This window comes from Phaethon aethereus (assembly GCF_964289735.1).
Source record: "Phaethon aethereus genome assembly, chromosome: 4".
In the NCBI taxonomy this organism is placed as follows: domain Eukaryota; kingdom Metazoa; phylum Chordata; class Aves; order Phaethontiformes; family Phaethontidae; genus Phaethon; species Phaethon aethereus.
This window is the reverse complement of record NC_138578.1, coordinates 82077247-82099624: the sequence shown is the minus strand read 5'-3', so window position 1 is coordinate 82099624 and position 22378 is coordinate 82077247. Positions and strand designations below refer to the sequence as shown.

The 22378-nt window shown below is 50.5% G+C and overlaps 1 protein-coding gene across 1 annotated transcript; it reads right to left on the bottom strand.

The window, feature by feature from the left end:
- RNF24 (ring finger protein 24) lies at window positions 1-12458 on the bottom strand (the record flags this gene model as incomplete). The annotated part of the gene is made up of 5 exons (XM_081999249.1): window positions 1-139; window positions 1144-1223; window positions 4065-4106; window positions 5106-5148; window positions 12316-12458. 5 exons carry the CDS (start codon window positions 12456-12458, stop codon window positions 1-3), a joined length of 447 nt encoding a protein of 148 aa, XP_081855375.1.
- Between the last annotated feature and the right edge of the window lie 9920 nt (window positions 12459-22378).

Here is a 22378-nt window from a genome sequence, read left to right as displayed (position 1 = left end):
CTATACGATGTTCTCCGCGCCGGGGAGGGGTCCCTGGGGGGGGCCGGGGTCCTGCTTGCTGTGCAGCTGGGCCAGCTGCAGCACCGGCATGTTGCAGAGTGGGCACACTTTCCGCACCTCCAGCCACTTGATGAGGCACCTGGGGGGACACAGACACGGGGGGGAGTGGGGGGGTCATTTACAGGGATGCTGCAAACAAAAAAAAATCCAACTCTCTCCCTGAGTCAGTGCCCTTGGGGGTGGCGGCCGCTCCTGCCCCTGCCCAGCGGGTGAAATGCGCCAGGTCTGATCCCTTGGCACCCACCCGGGGATTTTTCATTCACCCTTTTGGTGCCTTTATATTTTATTAAGGTATTTTTGGGGGTGTGTGTATATACATGTGGATTTTTGTGTACATATGATCTATTTTATATGTATATAATATATATACCTATTTATAAAATAGATCTAAAAATGTATACACATACACAAAAATATATAAAATACATATATACACCAAACAGTATATATGAATATATTCATGTTATAAATATATCATCTATAAAATGAATATATACATCATACATATCACACACAGATAATAGATAAATAATGCATATAAAATTCAGCATTTTACGTATGTATGAAATACATATATATAAAATGTATACATACACATTTTTCATAGTCATGCACTATGGAAGGAACTCGTGAGGGTCATCAACCCCTGACTCCCCACAGGGCAACCTACAAGTTAAACCCCACACCCATGGGCGACGTCCAAACCCTTCTTGAACATCAACGGCCTCGGGGCTGCGACTGCTTCCCTGGGGGGCTTGTTCCGGTGGTTCTGCATAGGTATTTTATAAATATATATAAATGATATAGATGTAAATATATATATATACACACACACTCAAATGCACATATGCATTGTGGACTATATAAAGTCCATATATATAAAAAGGGAAGTGGTTTTGCCAGGTCACGAGCTGCTCCAAATGCTCAGACTCGCTCGCCGAGGGGCTTTCGCTGCAGTTCCCCTCTGAAGCGGGGTGGGAAGAAACCCCGGGCGAGGCGCCGTGGCCCTGGGCCAGGGCCTCTCCGGAGCTCGCCCGGTCGGACCCGGGGCAGCCCCGCCTCGGCCCCGTTGCCCACACTTACTTTCTGTGGAAGGCATGTTTACAGGGACAGATCCCCAGCTCGTCCTTGGGCTTGAACTCCTCCAAGCAAACGGCGCAGATCTGAAAGACGAGAGGCACGGGGAGAAGACAGTCAGCTGCTGGGAAGCAAAAAAACCCCCAAAAGCCCCCAGAAACCCTCTCCCTAAGTGATGCCCTCAACCAGTTTCCATCTTCTCCCCAGCACTCGCCTCGCCCCTGCCTTTGGTTGGGGGAAAAAAAGGGCCATTTGGCTTCTGATGCCGGCAAGGAGACGCTGGGGGTGGAGAGAGAAATACCTCCCTGTGCCACAGGGAAAGCAAACTCCTCTTTTTCCTATAAAACCTCTGTTTTGACCAAGAAGCTCTTTTTTTTTTTGCCCCCCCACCCCGTGCTGTGGAAGAAATGTTGGGGATGTTTTTGCATCCCAAAGGGGTGAAATCCCCCGTAAAGCCCTCACAGACTTCGCTGCCCGGGCTTTGGGATCGCAGGCAGAGGCTTGGGTCTTCCCTTCCCAGTGGAGGGGACCCCAAGCACCCCGGAGCAGCAGCCACAGGGCTGGGATGCGTTTTGATGTGCCAGGAGGCTTTAGGTTGCAGGGGGAAGGATCCACGCTGCTGCCTGGCCCCTGGACCGAGTTGCATCCGCAGGGATAACCCTGGGAAAAGGCAAAGGCTGCATCTCTATCCCTGGCCTGGGAAGGGGGGTGGCTCTTTTCCTGGTGGGCAAGAGACCCAGCTGAAATCTCCTTCCTGCACGCCACCATTTTTTTCTGACCCATTTTGGGTATTGCCAGGGATTTTGGATATTCCTGGCTGTTTTTCCCAGCTGGGAGTCTCCGGCAGTCTGAAACAGGGGGCCAGCCCTGCTGCCAAAAGCCCTCGGGATGAGACCAGCGGCTGGCAAGCACCGCAGGAGCCTCCTGGCTTTCCCGGGAACGCGGCGCCCGTTGATACCTTCCAGCCACCCAAAGCTCATCGGAGACTTTTTTACTGAGCGAGCAAATGCTGGCGTAGCTGCTCGGGTCGGTCCCCGAGGAACACACACATCTTGGTGGAAAAAAAAAGAGGAAAAACAAACGCAGAAACACGGGGCTGAAGAGCTCGGCAGGGACTTTCCCCTCCGCGTGGCTCCCGGCGAGCCCTGGCTGCCGCCCCGTGATGTTGCAAAAATCCCCTCCTTGCTCCGCTTTCCAGAACCGCTTACAGTAAATACCAAAATCTAAATGCCCAAGAAGGGATATTTTGGTGGGACCCAGAGAAAATCCTTTCCAGCCTTTCCCAAATCCCAGGGAAGAGCTCAAGCTGCTCTATCCCCTTCCCCACGGAGCCCTCGTCCTCCCCAAAAGCATTTGGGCTGGGAGAGCTGGGAGAAGAGGGGATGGAGGAGGAGGATGGAGGGTTATCGCTGCCGTTCCCAGCTCCGGCACGCTCCAAAATCCCCCTCCTGCAACGAGCTTCTCACCCTGGGAAATGCTTTTAAGTCTGTGTGCTGGCAAAAAACCCTGCTGCAAGTCAACTTGGCGTGAGGGGATCAGAAATAGGGGCCTGCGCTTGCCCCTCCGCCACCCTCCTGCCCTTGGGATTTAGCCCCTCGGCTGCGGGGAGCGGAGGATGAAACATGGGACGGGCTCTTGCAGCTCTGCTTGGGGAATTAAAACCCAAACAGCAGCTTATAAACAAACGCAGCTGGGATTTATCAGACAAGAGGGCTCAGGCCTGGGATGCAGGTGGGCATTTCGGAGGGGACTAAATGCAGCCCGTGTTTGAAGCAGGGTTCAAGCAGATCCCAGCTCCACTTCAGCAGAAAAAATGGTCTGTAAATAGGGACACTCAGCCCCAAAACAGCCTGGAAACCCGTGGAGAACAACTAATGGGTTTCAAACCTCAAGGGACAGGTAGGCAGAGGTGCATCAGTAACACCGTTACTCCGCCATGTGTTTTGGCCTCCTCGTAACTCCTTAACGCAGAGGGACCCAGCTCGGAGCCACTTCTGTGCCCGCGTCGCAGGGATGGGGCAGCCCCTGCCACAACCCCCCTGCAAAACTTAAAGGCAAAGTCCGCTGGGGCTTCGCTTCACGGCTGCGGCGGGCTCTGCCCTCCTCCCGAATCCAAGAAGAAACCCCCACGGTTTTGGGGCTGGAAAAAGGGTTTTTAATTCTTAACACATCCCAGCAGACGCCCCTTTGCCTCCCTCTTCCAGCCAGCTCTTCCCTGCAAAGCATGAGCGGCAGAAGCCTCGGGAGTGTGTTTATCTTTGATTTCAATTAAATCCCAGCAGAGTTTACTCTGCCCGAGCAACGCGGCCGGCAGAGACGTGCTGGGTATCGTCATGCTCCGCCGGTGGCGAGGCTGAGTGGGGCTGGAGGGGATGTAACCGTCAAGGGAGACTGTTTATACACAGCCTAGCCTGCATCTGCCTCCTCTTTTATCCACAGCTTTTTATCGCAGTGATCATAATGTGATAAATAATTTAAAAATGCTAATAATTCTAGTAATAATAATAATAATAATAATAATAATAATGATAATAATAATACAGTAAAAGCTAAAGGGGGCCCAGGAGGAGGAGGGAGGTGGTTTAATCCAGCCCTCTTTTGCAGATGTGCTTTTACCAGCTGTGTTAACGAGCAATTAGACTCTCTGAAAAAGAAAAGCCGCATCAGGCAGAGATGGAGCTGCTGGCGCTGCCATTAACCTGCCCCACCAGGTTCCCTGTAACAGGGTAAGAGGTTGCAGAGCAAACCCCGCTGCTGGCAGCAAGCGGGCAGCGATGCTGGCACACCTACCTGTGGGTTTTGCTTTGAGTTTCTGCACCCTCCTACCTGTGCCAGCCTTTGCCTGTCCCCCATCCCCTCCCCAGCGTGAGGAAGAGGAGGGTGAAGGGGTCTTTGCTGCTACGCTACCGCCCCAGGAACGTACTCACCTCGTGTAGGTTCAGCTCCTTTACCTTTTCCTTGAGTATAACCTGTAAGACAGAGCCCCGGAGTCAGGACACAGCTCCTGCCGTGAGTGTTTGCAGCAAAACTCTCCCTAAATAGCGATCCCCTTTAGCATCCAGGAGAACTGGAAACCCCCAGTAAACCCGGCACAGCCACAGAGCGCATCAAGTCTTCACCTCTGTCTAGATGAAGGAGGAAGGCAGCGCTGGCACTGCTAACACCAGGGCCAAATCCAGGAGGTCTCCTCCCAAATTTAAACCTCCTGGCCTCCCACACTCTGCAACAAGCTCCTGCATGAACATCTGCCACTTCATGTGCGCTCCATCCAGGCTAAACACCTGGAAAGGGCTATAAATCCAAGATGACCACAAGTTATCACATCATACCATATCCTACCAGCCCAACTCCACCCAGTTTCTTGCTCTAATGACAGGTTGGAGGCAGAAAAATTACACGAGGCCTAGAGAAAACAGGACATTGAAGCAGCAACCTGCCACGGATCTCCTGGCCACGTTTATTTTAACAAGGGTGCTGGCATGTGTGGCTGCATGCAGAAAGCAGCTGGGTTTGCCAAGGTGACACAGAAGTGTTCCCTACAAGAGGTGCCTGCGAGAGCCCCATGGCTGCGGGTGGTCCAGAGCAGCTGGGTCCAAGGCAGAGAGCAGATCTGGACACCACAAATCATCTTTTGATTGCTGGGGAAGCGATGGAATTACTGCTCACCAGCGGGAAGTAAGGTGAGGATTTGGAGAGGTTACCCAGCTGAGGTGCTCCAAGGGTGGAGATGTCCCCACCACTAAGGGACCTCGTCTGAAAACGTGAAGACCTGCAGACTAACGGGTGAGAGATGCACCTGGGGTGCCCAGCTGGCAGAAAAAAATTAAATCAGCGGGGACAGAGGTTTGCCCGGGCATTACAACTCCTCTTTGAAGACCAAAAGCCTCCCAAGGAGAAGAACAGCACAAGGGAAACATGCAGGAGTGACAAGTCCAATGAAGAAGACAACTTGCTGTGTATCATCTCACCTGTTTGTAGGCGTAAAGCTCTTTGTGTGCTTGATGTCTGAGCCTGCAATCAAAACAGAGGGAAACATTAGTACAGGCCAAAATACCAGTCTTGCTGTAATAGCCCAAACATTTCATTTCCCTCCTTTCCAGATTTAATTTTTTTTTTTTAATTTTTCATTTCATAAACAACAACGGCGACACAAAACGACGCATTTAAGCAACAGCCAGCTTTCCCTGTCACTGGGAAGGCAACGTCTGCATCCAAAAGCACACAACCTGCTCCCGTTTTCCTCTTCTGACCTCCCTAATTTTCCACGCAGGCATCACCTGCACCATGAAGACCAACAAAAGCTGTTGAGTAATCATAGCTGCCATAAATACCCCCAGTTTCCAACCACTTCTGCTGCCAACAATTTCTAGACTGGACGTGGAACATTCTTCCAAGTAACGGGTATTCACACCCGGGGAAAGCTCTGCTCCTGCTCAAACGAGGATGGAGAAGGAGACCTCCCTGCTCAGAGGTTTCCCACCGAAGCCCCCCATCGCTTGGGCAATGTTGGGTTCCTCAAACACGGCTTTATCTTCACTTATAATGTCAGTCGAGCTGCTTGTGCATCCCAAACTCTCAGGAAGAAGCACTCAACAAGAGGTCATCAGCCTGGTTGAGCAAGCAAAGAAAGGATAGGTATTTTTCCAACGACAACAACGGAGCAGAAAGCTTTGGAAGAGAAGCAACAGGACGTCTTCCATCTCTCGCCTCCTACCACAGAGCAGGGCGCAATTTAATAACCAGAGATAATGAGCTGCCAAAAACTGCAGGGAAACAGACCTGTACCTTGGGATTTTTGGGATTTCTTTTTATCAAGAGAGCAGGCAAGGGTCTGCTCTGTTAAAGCACGGGGTGACGAGCCCACGCAATCAGCCAGGGCACTCCCTGCCCCAGGGAAGGAGCCGGGGCCGTAGCTGTCGTGATGGTGGAGTAATATCAGGGCTGTTTCCCCCCACCACATTTCAAAGCATTGTGGTCAGCACAATTTTAGGGGGAGACGGGTTGCTATGTTTTTTTTCCTCAATAGCATCCATTCCTGGAGGAAATCAAAGGATGGAGATAGAGGGGATGAATCTATTCCAAAAACTCCTGCCACAGTGGGAAGTCCAGCCAGTGGCATCAGGAATTTGAGACCACGAGCAAAGCACCAGGCCCGTCCCCTCCCTCTCCAGCCTCCTCTCTCTGGGAGCCATGGGTGGGAGGCTTTGTCCCCATTCCCAGGGACCGAGCGAAACAGCAAACACAAAAACACATCACATCCCTCCATAGTTTCCAGTTCAAACTATTAATAAAATATCTTTCCATGGCAGAACAGGCTGCAGCCTGGTGGAGCACTCTGCAAGCATCAGCTGGCCGAAGAAACAGATTGTGCTCCTAACATAAATATGTTTTTAAAAAAAAATAACTAATACTGCTTCTCATTACAAGACATGGCATTTAGTGAAGTGTTCTGAGAACTCAAGAGGGAAGTCATCAAGGCTAAAGAGTTGGTCAATGACTTTAACAAGGTGTCGGCATGTATCTACAGGACATGAGCTCTCAGAGGCTTTCTGGTCCCGTATGGCTGCAGTGGGTGAGTTATAAAAGCAAGATGTAAAAATATATCCCTGCCCTTTTTGCTCGAACACATTCCCCCCTCAGATGTCATGGCCCTTAAAAGCTGAGGAGTGGGTAAAAATGCACTTTAACGTTGCAAAGAGAGCCCAGAGCTGCAGTAACTCAGCTCCTGAGCCCTGAATTTAACGGGGAGTCATCTGCCACCCCTCTAAGGATGCTGCCTGGCAGGGAACCTGCCTGCAGAGCCACCGATAAAACTGCGGCAGTCAGGAAGGAGAAGGCTGGGGTCACATCCCTCCACCAACAACCCGAGCAGAAACACAAGCAGAAGATGCACAAACAATAGAGAAAACAGGATGAAACCGGCCCGACCCGCAGGGATCCCGGCGGCTGGGAAACCGGTTATGAAACACAGATGGGGCAAAGCAAGATGCGCAGCTGCAGTCCGCATACAAGGGGAAAATCTCGCCCAGCACAGAAAAAAAGCATCTATCTTACGGAGCACTGAGCGGCTGCCGAGACGTTGGCTCCGACGAGCCAAAGCCACCGGAGGGAATATGAGTGCAGAACAAGCCCAAGCACCTGCGGACGCGGCGGTTGGCATCTGGACCAGTGATGGGGAAGAAGCGACCACCCGGCCACGGATCTGTGCAGCTCTGTCCCGTCGGAGCACGGATTCTGCAATGCCACGGGCTGGTGCTGAGCTACACGGGGAGACTTTGCCAAAGAAGAAGAACCTCCCTGAAGGTTACAGGGAAAGGCAAGAGCACATCTGGTCCCAAAGCGTGCGAGCTCAGTCTGCTCCTCCACACTTTCCTTTCAAAGCCAGGCTCCTGGGCCAGATGGATCCCAGTCGGACCTAGCACAGCTGTCGTAACGAGACTCTGAATCCTGGCAAGCGTGATTCCCCATCGGACCCACGGCTTCATCCGTCTTGTATCAAGAGCTGCGACTCTGGAGGAATTTCTGGCAGATGGCTGATTTAGATAAGGGACCACACAGCGTCTCGAAAGCCAGCGCATGGCTGGAGACCATGCATGCGCCCACACCATCACCCATCTCTGAATTTAATAACTGCCTCTCACGGATTTTGTGATCTTTTCCCAAGCTTTCCACGCCTCCCAAAGGAAAGGGAACACTCTGAATCATCTGTAGCAAGTGAATGACTAGGGGAATAAAATGCAAAAGGAACAACTTCACAGAATCACTAAGGTTGGCAAGGACCTTCAAGATCATCAAGTCATTTTGCCAGGTTTACCTCCAAGATCTGCTTATTTGACGCCTTAGAGTAGAAAGAGTAGAAAGGTGGTGGTGCTGGCTCTTCGCCCCATCACCGTGTTGCTCTCCTTGGCCCCGCTGGGCTCCTTGGGCTCTCCTGACCCAAGCGCTGCTTTTGATCCAGGCAGGTTTGAACACAGAAGGAAACAGCTCTATAAAATAGGGCTTTTTAAGGGCTAGGTGCCCTGCACGTCCCGTAGACTTTCAGCTGCTCTGGTCTGGGCAGAGATGAGCCCTGTGCAACCCGCAGCAAAGCACCAGGAGGGAGGATGCTGCGGTGTTTTCCCAGGGTGACCATGCATGCCACTCAAATGCATGCAAAGTGGGACATCGCTTGGCTCAGCATCCTCCTGAACTGGATTTTGTGGGACCGAAGGCAACAGGAAGTTATTACTTTCATTAATTCAGCAGAGATCACAGAATCATTAAGGTTGGAAAAAACCTTTAAGGTCATCAAGTCCAACCATCAACCCAACACCACCATGCCCACTAAACCATGTCCCGAAGTGCCACATCTACACGGTTTTTGAACACTTCCAATGATGGTGACTCCACCACCTCCCTGGGCAGCCTGTTCCAATGCCTGACCACCCTCTTGGTGAAGAAAATTTTCCTAATATCCAGTCTAAACCTCCCCTGGCGCAACTTGAGGCCATTTCCTCTCGTCCTATCGCTGGTTACTTGGGAGAACAGACCAACACCCACCTCACCACAACCCCCTTTCAGGTAGCTGTAGAGAGCGATGAGGGCTCCCCTCAGCCTCCTCTTCTCCACACTGAACAACCTCAGTTCCCTCAGCCGCTCCTCATAAGACTTGTGCTCCAGACCCCTCACCAGCTCCGTTGCCCTTCTCTGGACACGCTCCAGCACCTCAACGTCCTTCTTGGTGTGAGGGGCCCAACACTGAACACAGGATTCAAGGTGCAGCCTCACCAGTGCCCAGTACAGGGGCACGATCCCTGCCCTGCTCCTGCTGGCCACACCATTGCTGATACAGGCCAGGACACTGTTGGCCTTCTTGGCCACCTGGGCACACTGCCGGCTCATGTTCAGACGGCTGTCAACCAGCACCCCCAGGTCCTTTTCCGCCGGGCAGCTCTCCAGCTACTCCTCCCCAAGCCTGTACCGTTGCGTGCGGTTGTTGTGACCCAAGTGCAGGACCTGGCACTTGGTCTTACTTGATCAGACACAAACAGCTGCCTGCAAAATTTAATTTCCTTTTTCTCCCCACTCCCTTTTTTTTTTTTTCTTAATTTTTCCAAGCAGAGTCAGCAGCCGCAAGTGTGAGACCTGTGCTTTGTACTGGCATGGTTTGCAGCAGCAGAAGAACTTGAGATTCACTTAAACTGCGATATCATTGCTTTGCTTTTAGCTGAAATTCCTACTGGACTCCGTTTTGAGCCAGCTGGATTAAAAACGTCCCTTCTTCCTCCCATCGGAGCGGGCAGCGCACTCTATATTGACACAGTTGTGAAGCTCAGCTCACGTGCCCTCCTCCTCTGGTGCATCCTCTATTTAATGCCGTCAGCTCTGCGATTCGGGGTAAATACACCAGATATTGGCTCTTCCACGTTCCAGATGCCTCCCCAGCCAGGGATGCAGAGGAAGGCTGCACGGGATGCTCTGATATGGGGCAGGCAGTGAGAACCAGGGCCCAGAGGATGGTGTCACGAGCTCTGCTCCTTATTTGCCAAATATTTGCAGATGTGTGAGTCATGAGAGAAGGAGGAGAGGGAGAGGATGGGCTGCGTTCCCCCCGCACCTAAGCAGGGCCTGGGGAAAGCCACGAGCCGCTGTTACCTGCCAATAATCCCTGCAAGTGCAAGCAGAGACCTGGAGCTCCCAATGGGACCATCCCTGCCCGCACCCCTCTGCCCTGGGTCGGTTCCTCTGTGACGACACGGTGCGATCCACGCTGCATCTGCTTGTTAAATTAACACCTCTCTTTTATACAGCCTCCAGATGTAAAGCCATACTAAAGCCACGCATCTCATTGCAGAAGGGGTCAGGAATGCATGGGGTAATCCAGGAGGCTTTAGCATCTGGTTTGGGATGGGGAAAAATTAAATTTAAATTCAATACCTTACTTCATATACCAAATCCTCCTGCCGCAGGGCTACGGGTATTTGCTTGCTACACAGGCACCAGCAACGCTTCGGCGTTAAATGGCACTGGAGGGGAGCGACACGGCAAACCCTTCCCGGAGCCGTCATTTGGGGTGCTTCTGTACTTGCAGGCTCTACCCCACACAAGCTGAGATTACACAGCAAACGCAAAGGTGGTGGATGCTCCTGGGGCACATCGGCACAGCTAAAACCCGTGGCACAGCGAAACACTCCAAAAACGAGGGCTGAAGAATTCTTGTTTGGCTCTGCTTTGCCAATAATAGATCCGGGGGCAGTGGTTTGAAGAACGATTCATAACGGCTCTATAGAGTTTAGGGATCATTAGATGATCTAATGCAACCTCCCATCTATCATGGGTTGTTAAATAGCACTTCGTTACTCCTGGGAATGGGAGCCAAAACATCTCATCCAGAAAGGCCTTCTGTCTTGATTTAAAGACATGAAGAGACAGAGGACTTGCCACTTCCCTTGCTGGCTTGTTTCAACAGTTACTCACCCTCTCTCTTACAGCATGCCTCCAACTTCTAAATTTAAAGATTTTCTGGCTTGATCTTCCAGACATTACTACTTGTTATTTCTTCTTTGGGGCAGAACACACCCAGCAAGACCCAGTGCCCAGGAAAATACTCTGAAAGTCCAAACACCTCTTCATTTTGCAAGCGAGCCGTATAGACTCAAGCTCAATCTGGGCAAAGCACGTCCTTGAGCCTCTGAAACACCATTTGTCTATTCTTTTTTGTGTCCCCTCCCACTGGCATCCCAGTTAAAATGCGAACACTGGATGCAGACACAATATCCCAGCACAGACCTTGGCAACATTGAGCATCGAGATGCAAATCGCCTGGTCAGGGATGGCCCCTTGATCTCTTTCTGCTGCGTCTGTCGGGGTGGACAGATGCGTTGCACCTTCAAACAACTTCTCCTTGCGCATAATTGCGGGCAAAAGTGAAGATCTGATGCCCAGGCAGCCCAAATCACCCCTCAGTAAGCCTGGGTTTGGGCTCACCTGCAAGTTTTTCTAGGCTTTGCTTTGTACAGAGCTGAAAATAGGTGGAAATTATCAAATGTTTAGAAGGCAACACTGAAATCTTGCTTCCCTGGTCTACAAAAGCAGGAGAAAAACATTTTTAACAGAAAAACATTTTTAACACCCTCTGGATAGAAATCCCAGGGGGCTTGGCTGCTATGAGCCAACCAGATGCAGCATCCATGGTGCAACAAGAGACCAGGCGCATTTCTTATGGGCATGAAGGAAGAGGATGGGACGGATGTACAGCTAGCAGGGAGCTGGGGCCATCCAAAAAGCCAGAGGGGAGGGAAAGGGGATGGAAAAGCTCTTCTGTGACTTGGCAAGAGAGCTCTGGGTAAGCAGGATTTCAGCAGCCGCTGCCGGAAGAGCGATGCCCTCTGCTCCCGGCCATAGGGAGAGGCGCAGCCAGCCCCACATCCCAGGTTAGCAGCACAACGTGCCCCAGTCGCTGCCTCAACTCCCAGGCACTGTGTTTTTACCCGCCTGCCTCTTGTTCTTCCTCCAGCTGGAAGAGTTTCTCCTCTCAATTAGTGTCCCAACTCTCTCCCCAATGGCCCATAAAACAATTAAAACAAGCCCCAAACGGGAACAACCTTTAACCCTCCCACCCTGCTCCCATCATTCAGATTAACAAATCAACTCTGCATCATTAATCTCTAAACTGTGCTGTTGAATGAGCAATTTGTGTACAATAACGAACGGAGCAGGTATTAAACATTTCTTAAGCACACAGTACACAAGTTACTCATTAAAGAGGGAAATGTGTTGAAACATTAAGCAGAAACCAGGAATCATAAAACATCTCTTTCCAGTCTTTTTGAGAAGCCAACCATGTTTGCGTCCCTGTTTGAGTACACGTATAAATATATCTCCCATTTTTAAAGCGGGTAATGTAATTGCCTTGCAGGACTGGTAGCTCCATGATGTGTTGGGCAGACGGCATTCAGTACTCCCTGCGTACGCGCTGGGTCTATTTGCTGTATTAGGGATGAATATTGGGTCTGAAGCTACATGGCTGAGCAAATTCTCTGATGATGAGGGCAAGTTAAACCACTTCAGGGGTCACATCAGGTTGGCACAAGACACATCGTGGAAGGACAAGGTGACACCATCCTTGTTTTGGGATCGGTGATGGGCTCGGTCTGAAACAGGGCAGCTCTTGAAAGCAGCCAAGGAAAATTCCCTTACCTGATCAGGTAGCAACAGAAGAGCAAACTGAGGATGAAGACAAAGATGGCCGTGCCAAAAACCACGATGTATATGTTGAGGGGCAGGTTCTGGAACCCAATGTTCGGCATCCTGAAACTATAATGCTGGAAGTCCGAGCTCATGGGTAGGCTGCGGAGACAGGGAGAAAACACATGGACGTGAGGCTCCTTCGGCAGCACAGGGTGCCTTTCGGAGACCAGTGGTCCCTCCAAAGGCAGGCGGGAGGAAGGAGAGGGCAGCCAGCAGCGCTGCCTTCATGCTCCTCACCCCCGGGGCAAAGGCATCCTTGCCCGAAACCAAGCCCCCAGCTTGGAAACCCTCAGAACAAAGCAGGGCTGGATCAGCCAGGGCTGGGATTTTCCTTCTCCCACTGTGAGCTTCTCCTCCAGCTATTTTCCCCTCTTCATTACACACGTCATCCTTCAAGTTAAACGCTGCATCAGATGGATGGCGGGGATTTGCATCTGAGCAGCCCTGGCTGCAGCCAATGCCCCTCAATCCCCTCATTAATTAGGCCAAAATACTGAAAGCAGACAGAAAGCCTCGTAGCAAGGCAGGTTTTCCTTCCCCTCCTGTGGTTTCCAAGACCAATTCCTCCTTCCACAAAAATCCCCCCTCCAAAATCATCAAGCACGCACGTGAACTGGCATGGGTTCAACACGTCCCAGAGCATCCCCACCAGAAAGGAGAGGACAAGGACTCCGACAAGAAATTATAGAGGCCATGAAAGACTTGGTTTGTTTTTTCCACATGAGATCCGGGTTTGGTTGTTTAAGGGCATTTTTGCAGGTTTCAGCTTTATTCCTCGGTATAACCCCACGCTGCTTCCCCCCGAAGCATCCGCGAGCAGCAGCCGAGAGGAAGATTTTGTCTGTTGAGCTACCACGTCTCGGACGCGTGACCAAAACCTCCCTCCCCTCAGAGGGATCCAATTAAACCACGCGCAGATGCCTGGGATAACGACTTCAGCGTATCATCTCTCCCGTGATTTTAGTTTTATCACACAGGACACTAATATTTTACCATAACCCTCACAGAGTGTTTTTCAGGAATCAGGCAGAAAACCAGACCAATGTCTCTGTATCACCATAAAAAACACCCCGCTGCCATAATGTCATGTTAATACTCAAAACCCTTAATGGGAAAGCACATATTTATTATTTCTTCCTATTATTCCTTTCTATTGCAACCATTCTCCGAGCCATTCACCCTTGAATAATCACAACCGTCTCTGGCCAGGCATAAAGTTCACCCATCCCCAGCTCAGAAAAGGAAGTTAAAAACTCTGCCTCGTTTTCCTTTCTGCCCACGGGAGAGGGCTGGACGTGCAATTAAGTTTCACAACAAGCAGGGAAAGTACCTGCAGTCTGAACCCCATTTCCCAAGCGAAATTACTGATGGATAACAAAATCCTTCCCCAGAGCGGGGCGTTTTTAACAGCGCATTAATTGCACGGCTCCCAGTTTTTGCACGGGGTGAGAAGACTATGGGCAAACTGCGGGGCCTAAACCCAAACGTGCCGGAGAGCAATGCTGCAAAAGTCAAAGCGTCCTCTGAATGTCCTGCTCCTTCTCCAAGTAGCATCCTCGCTCCTGCATCTCCTTTCCCCCTTGAGGCCCCTTTTTTGCCAAACCCGCTGGGCTTTCCTCCATCCTCCCACCACATATGCATTGCTCATATATACGTTGCACGTTCCCCAGCTCCTGTGCAGGGAGCAGACTCACCTTTCAGCCCGGCTGCTTTGCCGGCACTAGCCCCTCGCCCGCACCCTCCTTGCGCCCCTCACCGAAAGCAGCATCTCCGCCGGTGCCGGATGGCCGCCCGAGAGCCTCCTCTCTCCGGCTGCTTTCGGTTTCCTCGGCTCGCTGGAAGTTTCGAGGCGATTTCTGGTAAAGCCTGGATTTGATTAAAGCCTCTAGAGACCAGCACGCATGTTCAGAAACTCTCCCGGCCAACGTAGAAATGCTACAAGAGCTTGGGGAGCCGGCACACCCCCCTGTGAGCACTGGTGGGGATGGGATTTTATAGCACAGCGACCACGCAGCAGCTCACACTCCACCAACGCTTGCTCCACTCAGCTGAGCTGTTTTGCTTCTCTTTATAATAATAAACTTTAAAAAGGCAAAACCAGCCCCCAAACCTTTGTTCCTGGCTCCAGCAGAGTTAATGCGCAGCTCAGCGTCGCTGCATAGGGTGGGGTTTGGTTTTCATCTCCGCACTGTTGGCTGGGTCAAAGGGATTTTAGATGGTTCAGGGGATCTCCCCTTGGTCACGCTCACGTGACAGAGGATGTTTTGGCTGGAGGACAAGGCTCTGGTTGTCCCCGCTCGCCCTCAGGCTTGTGTTGATAGTCACTGGGGTTGGCCAAGGCGTTGACCAAGGTTGGCCAGCTCCAGCTCCTCAACCACCCAAGAGAAAATCAAATGTCCTCCATCTAGAAAAGCTTCAGGGGATTTTTTGCAAGGAAGGAGAGACCACTCTTGGAGAAGAGGCAACAAAACCAACCAGCACTGGGCTATTATTTTTTCTTTACAACTCCTTTAACTTGTGACGCCCTTCTTACCAGAGCCGGGGGCTTTGGTTCAGCTGTCCCACTCGGAGAGATGCTGCAGCAGACCAAGCACAAAAGCAGAGACGGTGGTTAAGGAAGATCCAGGCTGCATTTAGGGCAGCAAATCTCGAGCCAGAAAAACTCCTTACAGTTGTGTCCAAGCTGAGCCGTGCAGCTCTTCTACCGGTCCCCACGACCTCGGCTTCCGCTACAAACCATCACAGCACCCAGCCAACAAACAGTCAGTAGAAATGTAGCTCCATCCCACCCACAGCGTCCTATTCTCTTCTTCCAACAGCACCCCTTCCCTAATATTTTGCTCCAAAAGGATGTCACCGGTGCAGCCATGACCTACCTGCCAGCCATACCGCGGAGTCTCAGCCTGTCGGGGACAACCCTTCCGTCCCCTACAGTGCAAGACCAGCGAGTCCCACACCAGATTCATCCAACCCCCATGTGAAATAACCTTCTCCACATCAGAGCTACCCTGGTCCTTCCTCTCCTCCTGCTGCAACAGCTGAGAAATGTTATGGCAAAAAATATGGAGGTTAGAGGGAAAAAATAAGTTAGCCTGCACAGGATCCAGGAAACTGTTAACTTTAAAAGTCTTCACTGAAATCTGATGATTTTAAGCAGCCAAGCTTTGGGTTGGGTTTTTTTTTAGGGAAGTTGGGGGGGAGGAACTTCATTTTAATCTGCTTCAGATTTGTGAGAGTGCAGCCAAAAGAAATAAAAACAGAGCCATAAAGAAGGATGAAAAGTTCCTGGTGCAGAACAAAAGCCTCCCTGTTGCTCTCTCCATGGCCAAGGCATTTCAGTGTAGGCAGATGCCCCTCCTGGGGCACCCATCACTCCCGGCAGGTCCCTGCAGCCGCTGGGATGAGTGGGCACGAGCTGCTTGGAGGAAAGCGGGTGGGTACCGCAGGAACCCTACAGAGGGGAGGATTCCCCCAGGGCTGGATGCGACCCTCTCTGCAGCATGCGGTTATGGCGGGGAAGATGCCGACTTGCTCTTCGTTTAAAAAATGAACCTGCTGTGATGGCAAAGACAAACCAGTGGGGAATTTGGACTGGCCCCTGCCCAATGCCCCAGTTCCCCAAAGTCTCCGACTGCGGCTGGGTCCATCGGGTCTGCACGTGCGTGCAGAGCGAGAAAACACAGGGAGAAGACCGTGAAACATCCAAGGCGGGGAAGGATGCCTGCCAGCCAGCAGCACTCAGGACAGAAGAAATAAGTTTGCTGAAGAAAGATAAAGCTGGGGAAAGAGTAGGAAGAAAAAGCCCTGAACCAGGGAAGCCCTACAGGAGTCCCAAGGGCTAGCTGGAGGAAAATCTTTTAAGCACATATAAAAAAAAAAGTAAATATATATGCAGGCATATTTCTTTGTAATATGTACATGTCGCAATATATTGTATATATATTGCAAACAATATATAGCAATATACATATATATAGCAAACAACTTTGACTAAAGCAAAGGAGAGAAAATCTGATTTTCCCAGGCTGCAGGACGGAGTGAACTGGAGGGTATTTATTTATCAATACAACAGCTTGCAAAAATAAAAAGGAACAGCAGTGTCCTGGCGATGGGGCCGTATGCAGGGATGCAGAGAGAGCCAGGGACGGCAATGCTGCGAAGCAGAACGCCCCGAGCCCGGCGCCTCCTCCTTCATTACACCCTCCAATGAATCAGCCGTGCAGGGCCGGGCGCATCCCCTTTCTTCAACGACTACAAAAACGAGCTTTAATTAATAGCCAAGTTATGGTTAATGGCATATTGAGAAGTCAGGAAGTGAAGTGTTACAGGTCAGTGTTAACTTGCCAGCTTAGCAGCGCTTTGATTACAAGCTGGGCTCTTAAAGGCAAACCTAAATAAGCCACCTAGCCAAATTAATCCCTATTATAATCATAGCAAGCACTTAACGTGCTTAATAAACAGGGCCAACCTCTTACCCAGAGCTTTCATCAGGAGATCTCAAAGGGATTAATAAAGGAGGCAATTATCTTCTCACAGGCAGAGAAACTGAGGCAGGGAGGTGAGGAGTGAGGCAAGAGAGCCGCAGTCCCCGAGACCGGGGGGTGACACCAGGGATGCTGCTGGATCACTGCAGGTGATGCCATGAGCATCATTCACAGGCTGAAAGCCACACATCTTTTCCTTCCTGCTGCTTTGCTGCGTGGATTTGAACTGTGCGCTCCTCCTCTGGGTTCTACTTATTAAAAGGAGACGCTTGCACTTTTTTATTTTATTATTTCTTATTTATAACACCAGCGCAAAAAGGGGCCCTGCGAGCACCGTGCTTCATACCTATATATAACCTGAGGGGTGGTTTCCACTTCTGCTGTCATAAATAAAAACCCATTTTCAGAAGGATTTACATTATGTTTTTGAGATGAACAACTTCCTCCCCAGGGATTCAAATCAAACCCAGGCTGGTCTGAACCTCCTGCACCATTAACTGGGAGAGCTGGATGGAGCCGGTGGTCCAAGCCCCCACAGCATCCCACCAGCCAAGCTGGCAAAGCCAACCTACCTCCAGGAAATATTGAGCTTTAAAAACTCAACAAATCCAGACACACGCAGGTTCTCATTGCCCAGTCAAAACCACGAACTCGGGGAAAAGAAAATGCTAAGTCGTGGCGAAACTCCAAGTTGAAATATTTTATCGACAGGAAAGATTTCAAGCGGGCCCAAATGGTCTCTCGAGTTTCAAATGCGTTACGCAAGTCCGCAAAGTGTTTTATACAGGTTTAACCAAAACAGTTATTAACTCGGTTGAAAGTTAAACTGCGAGCAGCCGACAAGACCTTTCCCAAATACCCCAAGTTGCATTGCGAAGTGGGGTATTCTTCCATGCAATAAACCCACAACGTAAAGGTTATTAAATGGATACGCCTAATGGGATAATGTTTAAAAAACAAAAAGATTTTTCCAGGTGTTTAAAAAGCAGCAGCGAGAGATACCCGCTTTTAACTTGCAGGCAAAAAAATCCCCCTCCCGAACCCCACATAGAAAAGCGAAGCCTTGACCTCAAGCAGCTGGAAGGAATTTCCTTCAGCTCCACCTCTGGAGCTGGTCCAGCACGAGGATCCGCAGTGTGGCGGTGGGAAAATCGCAAGCAGCTGCAGAACCAACTCCCGAAACCAGCCCGAGAGATGCTGAGAATGCCACGCAGCCGCGTCACCTTCGCTTGGGATGGAGTTGGGGAAAGCTCAATGACGCTTCGGCTGGGAGCGATGTCCTTCGCCATCCAAAAATGGGGGATAGCAGGACTGAGAGCAGGGGGGGAAAAAAATCTCAGTGTGCTGCGATTTTAGTAGAGCCACGATGCCCCTATGGGAATGGTGTCAGGCCACAGCCTGGCCGCATCCAAGAGTCCAACCGGACTCGCCTCCTTCCCCGCAGAAAGCCGGCAGCGAGCAGAGGAGGAGCAGGAGCGACGGCGCACGGCTTGGCAGCGTTACCGACGAGTGGGATTACCGACCGCGCGGCAGAGCGTGCCGGGAACGGAGAGCACCCCGACAGGTCCCTCACGGTCCCTTACACCGCGGGGCAGAGTCGTACCGAGATCCAGCAAAGCTCGTCCAGGGCGATGCTGCACCGCAGCTGGGGAACAGAGGAAACTTTTGGGTGTCAAACGGAACTAAACCTGTTTATTTTACCCATTTCAGCCATGTGCAGTTTGGGGGACAGCAGAGGATTTTTGTTGTGTGCCTGGACAACCAAAAAACCCAACTGTCCTCCAACCAAGAACTGCTTCAAACCTTTGATCCCTTCTCCCTGAGAGCGAATCCGATGCTTTTTTTGAACTGGAACCAGGAAACTTCCTGGCTGTGTTCCCCAGCTGGCCGACACTGAGCACAAAACCTTAACCCTCTGCGCTGCCTTTGGGAGGGGACATGAACAGAGCAATGAAGCATCAGCCGCTGGAAAAGAATAGAGAAGTCTTTATAATTAAAAAAATACCCAGCAGCGCAACCAGTACCACTGCAGTTTTCAGCAACTGCTTTTGATTCTGGATGGTTTAACATATAAATGATCCCACCACCTTAATATTGAAGAGCACCTTAAAATGTGAAAATGATTTTGCTACCGTTGGCAGAGAAATGTGCAGAAAATAGGTCAGCTACAGCTCCCATCACTGAGTTTAAAGCCAGTGCCATTGCAAAGGCAAACCAGAGGTTTGCTCAGGGGTGATTTTGCAAGTTCCAGGAAAAAAGGCAAAAATAAACAGAAAAAAAAAAAATCAATAGCACTTTTTAATCTGGTCTGCAGGAGGGTGGAAGCGGAGTTTGGAGGAGAGCCCTGCTTGGGCTCCCATCAGATTGCAGTAATGAGAAATGGAAATCACTTATCAGGAGGCTTTGAAGCGGAGTCGGCAGCTTCTCGACTGCCTGAGTACGGTTCGGTTTGCTTCTCGGCGATGAAATAACACTTGAGGAATTTTTTTCCCCTTTGGCCCTGGGGATTTTATCTATTTTTTTTTCCCCCTGTTCCCTGCCACACAGCTCCATCCCAGATCCAACGTCATGACCCGCTGAGCTCACTCTTCCTCCTGAAAGCGTGGTGGGAAGGCATGTGCCACTGCCTCGTCCTGCCCCCAGTTCCAATCACACTCACGGCAGCAAAAACAAATGCCCCCCTGGTACCCAGCGTGGGGTTGCGATGGTTGCGACCACATCACCCCATCGCTGCCTCTACCCCTGCCTGCTGCAGCGCTCGACGGAGCAGCATCGCCCCGTATCATACAGCTGAGGTGCTAAAAAATGTCATAACTCATATGTTATTAAGTATGTGTGTATTTTAGCCCAAGCAAAACACCAAAAGCCAGGGCTGAAGTCAGACCATCATCATAGGGTGGGCAGCTACACACCGCACATTGCAGTCCCCCTGTCCCTATTGCTTAATTTGGTGGAAATAATCTTCCACCCTTCTTTTGCAATTGCTTTTCCTCATTTGCAGAATTTTCCCCCATTAAGAGGTTCCTTGGGGAAAGCAGATTGGAAACCCTGTGAGAAATGTTCAGCCTATGCCACCGCAAGGCCAGACCAGAGAATTTGGTGTTAAATGCTCCAGGGAATTTTGCAAATTCCTGGGTAACAACACTGAGAGCCAGGGGAAGTGACGGGGGGCTCCCAAAATATCACATCTGGAAGAAAAAATCTCGCTTTGATCAAGTCATCTTCAAGCTGAACAAAAACAAATGACCTTCTGTGGAGCAGAAGAACAACTGGTCTTCTCTGCTCTTTTATATTGAGAAGCAGATGGACTAAATGACTTCCTGAAACCTCCTTCCCCGTTTCCTAAGCTCCTTTAACAGGGAAAAAACCCCAAAAACCATCAGTACAACACCCAGGGATCAATAATCCCTACAAAATCCTGCTGTAGGTAGGCACCCTGCGCCGGCGACGGGAATCGCAGCTGCTAGCAGCCATCCGATGAAGGCAGTAAGAGGAGCCAAGCACAATTTGGGATGCAGGAAAGCATAATGCTCTCGTTTACACTAAATAAGGTTGCTAGGTTATGGATCTTTTTTTGGGGGGAGGGGGGGAATAATCTGAAAGGGGATCCAGATGGCTGTAAAGCCTTGTGGTGGAAAAGCAGCATGAGGCCAGCAAGGGAAGAATTCTTCTTTATGCTGCTGCCTTCTGCTCTGGGATCCTGGATTTCAGTCCTCAGGAATGCTCTCCACAGACCCTTTTAATTGCACCATTTATATTTGCGGTAAAAACTAAGGAGAAGAGGTAGCTGGGGGCAGAAGAGTGAAAAAGCTGGTGTCTGAATACCGGAAAAAAGTCACTAAAACAAATCCTATGGAGGAGCCGTCCCCCAAAGCCCACGCTGATCCTGCAAGGTTTGTATTTTAAGATGCTGACAGCATTAAAAAGCCTTCAGGAAAACCCAAACAAACCCAAACCTCAGCCTGCTGGGAATTTACACTAACGCCACGTCACTGCTGTTTGCTATTTTTCCCAATACTTACAGAAAAATGAGCTGTGCAGTCAGCCCGCCCTTCCTCTGGTTTTAACAAAAGTTCTGGGGTTTGGAGGGGTATTTTTTTTTTATCGTTCCTTCTGCTCGGCTAACAGAGACCAGAGAGATTTTGCAACGCTTCAGAGTGCAGCAAAAAAACCCTCCCCGGAGCCATACGGATACGGGACACAAACTGCTTCATTCCCATGGGATCGGCACAAGCAACGGTGGCTGCAAGGTTCCCAAAAACCTCAAAATTTAGCTGGAAATGGAAAATGGAACTTTTCCACTCCCGGGTTTGCGGGCCAAGCGAGGTGCTTGCTGGAGGTAACTACGCATAAACTCAACATACACATCTCCTCTGTGGCGCAGAGTCTCAGCGCCGCAGGTAATGCCACGGGATACCGTCCTTCTCCCCTGTTCTCCCCGGCATCGTGGCCTGACCTCAGTGGGATGGAGAAAGTCAGGGGACCTTAAAATGCAGGGGTACCCGCACCCTGGGGGTCTCTAACCGGGAGCTGAAAGATAGCCAGGGGTGAATTTTCAGCATTACCTACCCACACCCCCTCCTTTGCCCAAGGCATTGTGTGGTACACGGGTTTCTCATAAATTGAGCCCTAAATAAATAAAACCCCAAGTTAGGGGTGTGCTGCTGATGCAGGATTCATTTAAAAAGAAAAACCAAACAACTTTTGAGAGGGCTACTTAAAGTTTGCATTTTTCTTGCAACCGACCAAACAAAACCCACTAAATATTTTCCGACTGCTTCAAGGCTACTGGGGCCTCCTCGGGAGCAAAGCAACAAATGCCAACGCGACTTTCAGGCGTGTAATAGTTTGCTGTCTGATCTTTACAAATTCCCAGGTGCTGAATCGCCTACTAGAAGGCAAAATATACGAGTGGCACTAACGAGTCGGCTTAGCAACGAGCAGGCAGGCTGCCTCGAGTGTCTTTTTAAAGGTCAAGAAAGCACATGATGCCTGGGAGCCCTCACGTTCGGTTTTTACTACGAGTTAAAGATACTTCCACTGGTTATTAAATTGCTGCCTCGCACCAGCCAGCCACACATCTTTTAAAACCAGTCTTTAAAACCAAGACTTTCCCCTCCTCAAATGTCATTATCCCTCTCTCAATCCATTCCTATCCTTCCCCATCTTCACCAAAACGGTGGCATTTGAGGGGAAAACCCGCGTCGAGATGAAACACGAGGAGAGCTCCCACCGCTGCAGGGATTTTCGGGTAGTGCCGCCGAGAAGCATCATTGAAATTCAGCGGGAGAAGCCAGTTTTCCTCCGCTCTGCGGGGGCTGCCATGTTAAATCACAATTGGATTCACAGTACAAGGCTGCTAAAATACCACCGCGGCGGCTATTGGCACATTTCAATGAAAACGCCGTGGCCTCATTAGTATAGTGGAAATTATGAGCTTGTCTTTGTATATATTTAAAAGCTTGCCTCTGAAAGTATATTGGGTCGGGGCCAGAAATTCCTGGCTTGGAGCTCCTTCCAACTCGACA